This window comes from Salmo salar, chromosome 09 (assembly GCF_965601325.2).
Source record: "Salmo salar chromosome 09, fSalSal1, whole genome shotgun sequence".
NCBI classification, from domain to species: Eukaryota; Metazoa; Chordata; class Actinopteri; order Salmoniformes; family Salmonidae; genus Salmo; species Salmo salar.
The window spans coordinates 161,533,564-161,545,874 of record NC_138299.1 but is presented as its reverse complement, the minus strand read 5'-3'; the positions used below and the strand labels follow the sequence as shown (position 1 = coordinate 161,545,874).

General features: G+C 45.5%; 1 protein-coding gene across 3 annotated transcripts in view; it reads right to left on the bottom strand.

Annotated features, from left to right (window-relative positions):
- prdm10 (PR domain containing 10) overlaps nt 1-12,311 on the bottom strand; it is a 70,805-nt gene that overhangs the window by 50,969 nt on the left and 7,525 nt on the right. For all 3 annotated transcript variants that reach the window (XM_082956530.1, XM_082956532.1, XM_082956531.1), the window contains exons 6-9: nt 8,246-8,417; nt 7,128-7,369; nt 5,984-6,184; nt 3,946-4,018 (exon numbers count right to left, since the gene is read on the bottom strand). In XM_082956530.1, the coding sequence (XP_082812656.1) occupies nt 3,946-4,018; nt 5,984-6,184; nt 7,128-7,369; nt 8,246-8,417 (688 nt within the window). The remainder of the gene's footprint in view (nt 1-3,945; nt 4,019-5,983; nt 6,185-7,127; nt 7,370-8,245; nt 8,418-12,311) is intronic.

Genomic DNA, 12,311 nt, shown 5'->3' with positions numbered 1-12,311 from the left:
GCTGAGCAAGTAGCCTATAGCCTACAGGGTTCATACAGACATTGGCAAGTCAAACTCAACGACTTTCTCAACCACTTCATTATAATTTTCAAAGACCTACATTTTATATTTAAAATTGTTGTAATATGTCGAGCCCTGGCACACACACAAACGAGGCATTGAGGTGTCCGTTGTTGCCTCTTCAGAAAGTTGGTATATTTTGGAGGGAAATTGCACATTACTGTTTGAATAACTCATGATCATTTTTTTAATAACGTGACCACGATTATAAAAATAAATCACTGACACCCTTGCGTCCAATTAAAAATCTGTGTCGCTCCGTCAAAAAGGTGGCAAATTCGACTGTTTAGGTCGCAGTATCGAAACCCTGCCACAGCAGATGAAACATTAGGGTTTAAATAAACCCTGCAGTACTGAAACAAACAACTACAGTAGTGTAGAGAAAATATTAGGACCAGGAGCAAACATCACTGCTATCATAGACAAGGCTACAAACACACACATACAGTTGAAGTCGGAAGTTTACATACACCTTAGCCAAATACATTTAAACTCAGTTTTTCACAATTCCTGACGTTTAATACGAGTAAAAAATTCCCTGTCTTAGGTCAGTTAGGATCACCACTCTTATTTTAAGAATGTGAAATGTCAGAATAATAGTAGAGAGAATGATTTTTATTTCTTTCATCACATTCCCAGTGGGGCAGAAGTTTACATACACTCAATTAGTATTTGGTAGCATTGCCTTTAAATTGTTTAACTTGGGTCAAACGTTTCAGGTAGCCTTCCACAAGCATACCACCACAAGTTGGGTGAATTTTGGCCCATTCCTCCTGACAGACTGGTGTAACTTAGTCAGGTTTGTAGGCCTCCTTGATCCCACACGCTTTTTCAGTTCTGCCCCCAAATGTTCTATAGGATTGAGGTCAGGGCTTTGTGATGGCCGCTCCAATACCTTGACTTTGTTGTCCTTAAGCCATTTTGCCACGGCTTTGGAAGTATGCTTGGTGTCATTGTCCATTTGGAAGACCCATTTGCGACAAAGCTTTAACTTCCTGACTGATGTCTTGAGATATTGCTTCAATATATCCACATAATTTTCCTGCCTCATGATGCCATCTATTTTGTGAAGTGCACCAGTCCCTCCTGCAGCAAAGCACCCCCACAACATGATGCTGCCACCCCCGTGCTTCACGGTTGGGATGGTGTTCTTCGGCTTGCAAGCCTCCTCCTTTTCCCTCCAAACATAACGATGGTCATTATGGCCAAACAGTTCTATTTTTGTTTCATCACACCAGAGGACATTTCTCCAAAAAGTACAATCTTTGTACCCATGTGCAGTTGCAAACCGTAGTCTGGCTTTTTTTAATGGCGGTTTTGGAGCAGTGGCTTCTTCCTTGCTGAGTGGCCTTTCAGGTTATGTCGATATAGGACTCGTTTTACTGTGGATATAGATACTTTTGTACCTATTTCCTCCAGCATCTTCACAAGGTCCTTTGCTGTTGTTCTGGGATTGATTTGCACATTTCGCACCAATGTACGTTCATCTCTAGGAGACAGAACGTGTCTCCTTCCTGAGCGGTATGATGACCGCGTGGTCCCATGGTGTTTATACTGGCGTACTATTGTTTGTACAGATGAACATGGTACCTTCAGGCGTTTGGAAATTGCTCCCAAGGATGAAACAGACTTGTGGAGGTCTATAATTTTTTTCTGAGGTCTTGGCTGATTTTCACATTATGTCAAGCAAAGTGGCACTGAGTTTGAAGGTAGGCCTTGAAATACATCCACAGGTACACCTCCAATTGACTCAAATGATGTCAATTAGCCTATCAGAAGCTTCTAACGCCATTACATCATTTTCTGGAATTTTCCAAGCGGATTAAAGGCACAGTCAACTTAGTGTATGTAAACTTCTGACCCACTGGAATTGTGATACAGTGAAATAATCTCTGTAAATAATTGTTGGAAAAATTACTTGTGTCATGCACAAAGTAGATGTCCTAACCGACTTGCCAAAACTATAGTTTGTTTGTGGAGTGGTTGAAAAACGAGTTTTAATGACTCCAACCTAAGTGTATGTAAACTTCCGACTTCAACTGTATACAGTACATCTACTTTGTATAACACGTTTGGTGATGATTAAAGCTTTGAGTCGTCTTGGGTATGTCGGTTTCAGCTTTGTCCATCTGCATTTGCGTATTTTCTCAAGCTCTTAAGTTAGATGGGGAGCGGCGGTGAACAGCAATCTGCAAGTCTTTTCACAGAGTTTCAATGAGATTAAAGTTACACATTCTTGTTCCGAAGCTTGGTCTTTGTCCTGTTGGAATGTAAATCTTTCGCCTCAGTCCAAAGTTGTTTGCACTCTGAAGCAGGTACTCTGTATTTGTCTCCATTCATTGTTCCCTCTATCCTTACCAGTCTCCCAGTCCCCCACCATGCTTCACGGTAGGGATGGTGTTCGATGAGCTGTGCCTGGTTTCTACAGACATAGTGCTGCTTTAAAAGCATCCCCCACCACGCTTCACGGTAGGGATGGTGTTCGATGAGCTGTGCCTGGTTTCTACAGACATAGTGCTGCTTTAAAAGCATCCCCCACCACGCTTCACGGTAGGGATGGTGTTCGATGAGCTGTGCCTGGTTTCTACAGACATAGTGCTGCTTTAAAAGCATCCCCCACCATGCTTCACGGTAGGGATGGTGTTCGATGAGCTGTGCCTGGTTTCTACAGACATAGTGCTGCTTTAAAAGCATCCCCCACCACGCTTCACGGTAGGGATGGTGTTCGATGAGCTGTGCCTGGTTTCTACAGACATAGTGCTTTGCATTCAGGCCAAAAGTTACATTTTTGTCTCATCAGACCACAGAATCTTTTGCCTTATGCTCGGAGTCTTTCACGCGCTTTTTAATGTTTTTTTTTTTTACCAAACTCCAGGTATAGTTTTTGTCAGTAGTGGCTTCAGTCTGGCCACTCTCTCATAAAGCCCAGATTGGTGACACGCTGTAGACACTGTGGTCCTTCTGGCAGATACTCCCATCTCAGCCAAGGAACTCTGTAGTTCTGTGAGAATTATGGTCATTGGGTTCTTGGTCACCGTCCTGTCCCAAGGTCCTTCTTGCCCGGTTGCTCAATTTGGTCGGACTGACATTTCTGTATTTAATTTTCAGTAAAATGTCCAAAACCATATTTTCACTTAGTCATTATGGGTATAGTGTAGATGTAGAAGTAGACACACTGTGGAATAACTCAAGGGGTATGAATACTTTCTGAAGGCACTGCAGTACTGACATACATTCAAAGACCACCAGCACTGATAGTAACATTTATTTACTATATATATATATATATATATATATATATATATATAGTAAATAATAATAATAATAATATAGTAAAAATTAATAATATAGTAAATAAATAAATAAATATATATATATATATATATATATATATATATATATATATATATATATATATGTGTGTGTGTGTGTATATATGTATATATATATATATATATATATATATATATATATATATATATATATATATATATATATATATGTGTGTATATATAGTAAATAAATGTTACTATCAGTGCTGGTGGTCTTTGAATGTATGTCATATACACACACACACACACACACACACACACACACACACACACACACACACACACACACACACACACACACACACACACACACACACACACACACACACACACACACACACACACACACACACACACACACACACACACACACACATATTATATATATTTTTTTTTCATCCTAATGTTGTCTCTAGTGGAGTACTGCAGCTGAAAAAAAGATTCGTACCGACACACTCCACAAGAGACAACATTAGGATGAAAATCCCAGTCACTTCTATCATAGACAAATCTACACAACAATGTTGTTGTTGAATGAAGCGCAGACTCCCACCTTTCCTCTCCTCATCCGTGACATCGTGGATCTTCTGATTGACAAACTCGGCATAGGATGCTGCGTACCACACCTGGAAGAAGAACGTTGTTCAGGTCAAACTCCATGTCTTTATAATAATAAAAAAATAAAATTAAAAAAAAAAATAAAAAAAAAGCAAGCTACATTTAACTCTGTGTTTTCTACAGCTAAATCAGCTTCAGTTAGCTTCACATTCCAAGCTCAGGCTTCATCCGTACCACGACGGTGAACATTGCTCATTCCACCTACCCGCTAACTCTAGCAGGCTTGTAACCAACCAGGGCTCTAAATTAAAAATAAAATACTAAAAAAAAATTAAAAATGTTAGGAGCACCAAATGAAATCACATGAAATCTAGAAGCAGCAGAATTATGATTTTTTTTAAATGCAGACTATATGAATTGTAGCTACTTTCGAAGGACATGTTATGTAACACTGTAAAGACAGCTTTTATAACAACATTAATATGCTAAATACCCGTCACTGACATTACAATGTCATTTGTGGAGTATTAGGGTTATACATTGTGTATAAAACACTACTTTCCTATTGAGATGAATTATATTGAAAATTGTACACTGTCTCTTTAAAAAACGTCAGGTTTGTGATGAGGACATGAAAGACATTCATTAATTCATTCATTCATTCATTCATTCATTCATCTCCAGAAGAAGATATTCTTTCATTTCTGTGTCCACACATGTTTGATATACTGGTAACGTTACCAGGATGTTAGCTAGCCAATGAGGTAACGTGTAGACCTGCTACGTAGTGTAGCCCTCTGGAATAGACCTGCTACGTAGTGTAGCCCTCTGGAATAGACCTGCTACGTAGTGTAGCCCTCTGGAATAGACCTGCTACGTAGTGTAGCCCTCTGGAATAGACCTGCTACGTAGTGTAGACCTCTGGAATAGACCTGCTACGTAGTGTAGCCCTCTGGAATAGACCTGCTACGTAGTGTAGACCTGCTACGTAGTGCAGCCCTCTGGAATAGACCTGCTACGTAGTGTAGCCCTCTGGAATAGACCTGCTACGTAGTGTAGCCCTCTGGAATAGACCTGCTACGTAGTGTAGACCTGCTACGTAGTGCAGCCCTCTGGAATAGACCTGCTACGTAGTGCAGCCCTCTGGAATAGACCTGCTACGTAGTGTAGACCTGCTACGTAGTGCAGCCCTCTGGAATAGACCTGCTACGTAGTGCAGCCCTCTGGAATAGACCTGCTACGTAGTGTAGCCCTCTGGAATAGACCTGCTACGTAGTGTAGCCCTCTGGAATAGACCTGCTACGTAGTGTAGCCCTCTGGAATAGACCTGCTACGTAGTGCAGCCCTCTGGAATAGACCTGCTACGTAGTGTAGCCCTCTGGAATAGACCTGCTACGTAGTGTAGCCCTCTGGAATAGACCTGCTACGTAGTGTAGCCCTCTGGAATAGACCTGCTACGTAGTGTAGCCCTCTGGAATAGACCTGCTACGTAGTGTAGCCCTCTGGAATAGACCTGCTACGTAGTGTAGCCCTCTGGAATAGACCTGCTACGTAGTGTAGCCCTCTGGAATAGACCTGCTACGTAGTGTAGACCTGCTACGTAGTGCAGCCCTCTAGAATAGACCTGCTACGTAGTGTAGCCCTCTAGAATAGACCTGCTACGTAGTGCAGCCCTCTGGAATAGACCTGCTACGTAGTGCAGCCCTCTGGAATAGACCTGCTACGTAGTGTAGACCTGCTACGTAGTGTAGACCTGCTACGTAGTGTAGCCCTGCTACGTAGTGTAGACCTGCTACGTAGTGTAGCCCTGCTACGTAGTGTAGACCTGCTACGTAGTGTAGCCCTGCTACGTAGTGTAGCATGTGTGCTTTCATTAGAAACCGTCTTCATGTTGCAGATGGACTACATTACAGCCGCCGACTTATCTACAGATCACCGTGCAGCAGAAATAACTAGCGATTATGACGTGTGGATCAGTTAGCTCAGTCGGCGATGCTCCCAGACACGGATTCGCAGCCGTTCAGACAACCCACCTTCAGTTCCTGTTTGGGCTGGATGTTCTTGATGGTTGTGTAGAAGATTTCAGAGCCGTACTGATAGGCTACCAGGTTCTGTTCCAGGTGGTTCTGGGCGGGACGAACAAACATCAGCCAATTACAGATGTCCTCGTCGGACAGGTCCACCCACATGTCATCAGACTTCTCCATGTCCTTGTCTGCATCCAGCATGCACAGCTACGGAGAGAAGAGAGGGACGAGTTAGAGACAGACAGACAGACAGACAGACAGACAGACAGACAGACAGACAGACAGACAGACAGACAGACAGACAGACAGACAGAGTCAGGAACAACACCACAGAGTCAGGAACAACACCACAGAGTCAGGAACAACACCACAGAGTCAGGAACAACACCACAGAGTCAGGAACAACACCACAGAGTCAGGAACAACACCACAGAGTCAGGAACAACACCACAGAGTCAGGAACAACACCACAGAGTCAGGAACAACACCACAGAGTCAGGAACAACACCACAGAGTCAGGAACAACACCACAGAGTCAGGAACAACACCACAGAGTCAGGAACAACACCACAGAGTCAGGAACAACACCACAGAGTCAGGAACAACACCACAGAGTCAGGAACAACACCACAGAGTCAGGAACAACACCACAGAGTCAGGAACAACACCACAGAGTCAGGAACAACACCACAGAGTCAGGAACAACACCACAGAGTCAGGAACAACACCACAGAGTCAGGAACAACACCACAGAGTCAGGAACAACACCACAGAGTCAGGAACAACACCACAGAGTCAGGAACAACACCACAGAGTCAGGAACAACACCACAGAGTCAGGAACAACACCACAGAGTCAGGAACAACACAGAGTCAGGAACAACACCACAGAGTCAGGAACAACACCACAGAGTCAGGAACAACACCACAGAGTCAGGAACAACACCACAGAGTCAGGAACAACACCACAGAGTCAGGAACAACACCACAGAGTCAGGAACAACACCACAGAGTCAGGAACAACACCACAGAGTCAGGAACAACACCACAGAGTCAGGAACAACAAGGGGACCATTTGATCAGACATTAAAGTCTACAACTGCTCCTCTTGACAGTATAGACTCTTGTAGAAAACGGAGAAGTCAACTTACCTTGAGGTGGATGTAGTGGTCGTGAAGTTGTCCCTGTCTGACCAGGGGTCCCTCCACGGGGCCGAACTGGGTCCTCTTGGGGATCCGTCTCTTGGAGAAGACTCCCCCTAGGAAGCGGTCTATGTAGAGAACGAGGGGGAGGCTGGCCCGCGCCCGGGACACCACTGGACGGTTAGGGATGGGGTGAAGGGCACCGTGCTTCATACACACCGATGGGTTGGACATGTTACATTCCTCACACCCTGAGGGAGGGAGGGAGGGAGGGAGGGAGGGAGGGAGGGAGGGAGGGAGGGAGGGAGGGAAAAGGAAGGAGAGGAGGGAGGGAGGGAGGGAGAGAGAGGAGGGAGGGAGGGAGAGAGAGGGAGGAGGGAGGGAGGAGGAGGAAGGGAGGAGGGAGGGAGAGGGGAGGGAGGGAGGAGGAAGGGAGGAGGGAGGGAGGGGGAGGGAGGAGGGAGGGAGGGAGGGAGGGAGGGGGAGGGAGGGAGGGAGGGAGGGAGGGAGGGAGGGAGGGAGGGAGGGAGGAGGGAGGAAGGAGGGAGGGGAGAGGAGGGAGGGGAGGGAGGAGAGGGAGGAGGGAGGGAGGAGGGAGGGAGGGAGGGAGGGAGGGAGGGAGGGAGGGAGGGAGGGAGGGAGAAAGTATGACAGTGAGGGTCCCAGAACCACAGATGGTTATACCCAGACAGAGAAAGAGGCAAAAAAAGAGATAAAGAATATAAATATATATAATAATGATAAAGAATGAGTTCACTGTCATTTTGAACTGTCAGTATTAACACAACACAGTATTGGTCCTGTCACAGTCAGGTAAAACTCCTGTTCCTAGTACATGCCCAGAAAGCTCTATCACCTGGGAGGTAAAACTCCTGTCCCTAGTAGACGCCCAGAAGGGCCCGTCACTGGGGTGGTAAAACTCCTGTCCCTAGTAGACACCCAGAAAGCTCTATCACCTGGGAAGTAAAACTCCTGTCCCTAGTAGACGCCCAGAAGGGCCCGTCACCAGGGAGGTAAAACTCCTGTCCCTAGTAGACGCCCAGAAGGCCCCGTCACCAGGTAGGTAAAACTCCTGTCCCTAGTAGACGCCCAGAAGGGCCCGTCACCAGGGAGGTAAAGAAACTCACAGAGGTTGTGTGGTGTGAAGGCCTGTGGCGCGCTAGGCTCCCAGTCATCTAGGTCCGAGTCATCTTCGTCATCATCCTCTTCGTCAGAGTCCTCAGTGGATGTGGCCCCCAGGGGGCTGGAGGAGGGGTCAACCATCCCAGCCATGGAGGGGAGGGAACTGGACAGCTGACCCTGGGGTAGAAAGAATATAAAGGTATGGTTATAGGTGTGGACCAGACCTCTCCAACCCTGTTCCTGGAGAGAAGCCTCCTGGAGGTTTTAACTCCAACCCTGTTCCTGGAGAGATACCCCTCCTGTAGGTTTTAACTCCAACCCTGTTCCTGGAGAGATACCCCTCCTGTAGGTTTTAACTCCAACCCTGTTCCTGGAGCGATACCCCTCCTGGAGGTTTTAACTCCAACCCTGTTCCTGGAGAGATACCCCTCCTGGAGGTTTTAACTCCAACCCTGTTCCTGGAGAGATACCCCTCCTGGAGGTTTTAACTCCAACCCTGTTCCTGGAGAGATACCCCTCCTGGAGGTTTTAACTCCAACCCTGTTCCTGGAGAGATACCCCTCCTGGAGGTTTTAACTCCAACCCTGTTCCTGGAGAGATACCCTCCTGGAGGTTTTAACTCCAACCCTGTTCCTGGAGAGATACCCCTCCTGGAGGTTTTAACTCCAACCCTGTTCCTGGAGAGATACCGTCCTGTAGGTTTTAACTCCAACCCTGTTCCTGGAGAGATACCCTCCTGGAGGTTTACACTCCAACCCTGTTCCTGGAGAGATACCCCTCCTGGAGGTTTTAACTCCAACCCTGTTCCTGGAGAGATACCCCTCCTGGAGGTTTTAACTCCAACCCTGTTCCTGGAGAAATACCCCTCCTGGAGGTTTTAACTCCAACCCTGTTCCTGGAGAGATACCCCTCCTGGAGGTTTATACTCCAACCCTGTTCCTGGAGAGATACCCCTCCTGGAGGTTTATACTCCAACCCTGTTCCTGGAGAGATACCCCTCCTGGAGGTTTATACTCCAACCCTGTTCCTGGAGAAATACCCCTCCTGGAGGTTTATACTCCAACCCTGTTCCTGGAGAGATACCCCTCCTGGAGGTTTTAACTCCAACCCTGTTCCTGGAGAGATACCCCTCCTGTAGGTTTTAACTCCAACCCTGTTCCTGGAGAGATACCCCTCCTGGAGGTTTTAACTCCAGCCCTGTTCCTGGAGAAATACCCCTCCTGGAGGTTTTAACTCCAGCCCTGTTCCTGGAGAAATACCCCTCCTGGAGGTTTTAACTCCAACCCTGTACCTGGAGAGATACCCTCCTGTAGGTTTTAACTCCAGCCCTGTTCCTGGAGCGATACCCCTCCTGGAGGTTTTAACTCCAACCCTGTTCCTGGAGAGATACCCCTCCTGGAGGTTTTAACTCCAACCCTGTTCCTGGAGAGATACCCCTCCTGGAGGTTTTAACTCCAACCCTGTTCCTGGGGCGATACCCCTCCTGGAGGTTTTAACTCCAACCCTGTTCCTGGGGCGATACCCCTCCTGGAGGTTTTAACTCCAACCCTGTTCCTGGAGAGATACCCTCTCCGTGCCCAATGGAGAATATTCATTGAAAGTGCCTCTTAGTCCAGAGGGATATCTTATGAAGCAAGCTACATTTAACTCTGGGTTTTCTACAGCTAGCCAGCTTCAGTTAGCTTCACATTCCAATCTCAGGCTTCATCCGTACTACGATGGTGGAACCCAAAATATAGACTGATTTAGTCCAGTGTTTGTAAACAATGTAAGTGTCAAAGTCTTTAAAAGTCTGTAAAGTCTTTAAAAATGATTAAAACTATAATTTGTATGGTTCGTCCTTGCATCCATAACTCTGTCTATGAATTTGAGAGTGGTAAACATTTGTTTACCACTCTATCCCTCAGCTGTTTACTAAAAACCCTGACAATGGTGACGGCTTTGTTGTTGTCTGAACGACAGATCACCATTTCTGTTCTGATGTCCCAGTCCGATTCCTAGTGCTGAGTGATTGACCAAAATGTCTGTTATTTTTAGCTTTTAGAAGTGCGGTCTTTATTTTATTACTTGTCGTTAATGTCGTCTTTTGTGTACTTATCAATGCACAAGCACCTTTTCCCCTATCTATATGTTTATTCCATCATTCATCTTTGCCTCGATCCTGACTAGTCTCCCAGTCCCTGAAAAATATCCCCACAGTATGATGCAGCCTCCACCATGCTTCACCGTAGGGATGGTACCAGGTTTCCTCCAGACGTGACACTTGGCATTCAGGCCAAAGAGTTCAATCTTGGTTTCATCAGACCAGAGAATCTTGTTTCTCATGGTCTGAGAGACCTTTAGGTGCCTTTTGGCAAACTCCAAGCGGGCTGTCATGTCTTTTACTGAGGAGTGGCTTCTGTCTGGCCACTCTACCATAAAGGCCTGGTTGGTGGAGAGCTGCAGAGATGGTTGTCCTTCTGGAAGGTTCTCCCATCTCCACAGAGGAACTCTGGAGCTCTGTCAGAGTGACCATCGGGTTCTTGGTCACCTCCCTGACCAAGGTCCTTCTCCCCTGATTGCTCAGTTTGGCCGGGCGGCCAGCTCTAGGAAGAGTCTTGGTGGTTCCAAACTTCTTCCATTTCAGAATGATGGAGGCCACTGTGATCTTGGGGACCTTCAATGCTGCAGACATTTTTTGGTACCCTTCCCCAGACCTGTGCCTCGACACAATCCTGTCTCTGAGCTCTATGGACAATTCCTTTGACCTTATGGCTTGGTTTCTGCTCTGACATTCACTGTCAACTGTGGGACCTTATATAGACAGGTGTGTGCCTTTCCAAATCATGTCCAAATCAATTGAATTTACCACAGGTGGACTCCAATCAAGTTGTAGAAACATCTCAAGGACGATCAATGGAAACATGATGCACCTGAGTTCAATTTCGAGTCTCATAGCGAAGGGTCTGAATACTTATGTAAATAAGGTATTTCTGTTTTTTATTTTTAATACATTTGCTAAACATCTAAAAACCTGTTTTCGCTTTGTCATTGTGGGGTATTGTGATGTCATTGTGGGGTATTGTGATGTCATTGTGGGGTATTGTGATGTCATTGTGGGGTATTGTGATGTCATTGTGGGGTATTGTGATGTCATTGTGGGGTATTGTGTGTAGATTGATTCAAATACTTTTTTTTTTTTTTTTCGCTTATCAATTTTAGAATCAGGCCGTTAACATTCAAAAACGTGGAAAAGTTCTAGGGGTCTGAATTCTTTCCAAATGCACTTTATATGGTCAACCGCCAAAGGCCGAAGCGCCCCCTACCTGTCCGGTCTGTGTGGGACAGACACAGAGATAGACAGAAGAACGAGGGATAGAGAGCACTTACTTCACCAGGTATCTCTACCTGATAATACATGATCTGTGTCTAGAGAGCAGTTCCTTCACTAGGTATCTCTACCTGATAATACATGATCTAAGTGTCTAGAGAGCAGTTCCTTCACTAGGTATCTCTACCTGATAATACATGATCTAAGTGTCTAGAGAGCAGTTCCTTCACTAGGTATCTCTACCTGATAATACATGATCTAAGTGTCTAGAGAGCAGTTCCTTCACTAGGTATCTCTACCTGATAATACATGATCTAAGTGTCTAGAGAGCAGTTCCTTCACTAGGTATCTCTACCTGAAAATACATGATCTAAGTGTCTAGAGAGCAGTTCCTTCACTAGGTATCTCTACCTGATAATACATGATCTAAGTGTCTAGAGAGCAGTTCCTTCACTAGGTATCTCTACCTGATAAATACATGATCTAAGTGTCTAGAGAGCAGTTCCTTCACTAGGTATCTCTACCTGATAATACATGATCTAAGTGTCTAGAGAGCAGTTCCTTCACTAGGTATCTCTACCTGATAATACATGATCTAAGTGTCTAGAGAGCAGTTCCTTCACTAGGTATCTCTACCTGAAAATACATGATCTAAGTGTCTAGAGAGCAGTTCCTTCACTAGGTATCTCTACCTGATAATACATGATCTAAGTGTCTAGAGAGCAGTTCCTTCACTAGGTATCTCTACCTGATAATACATG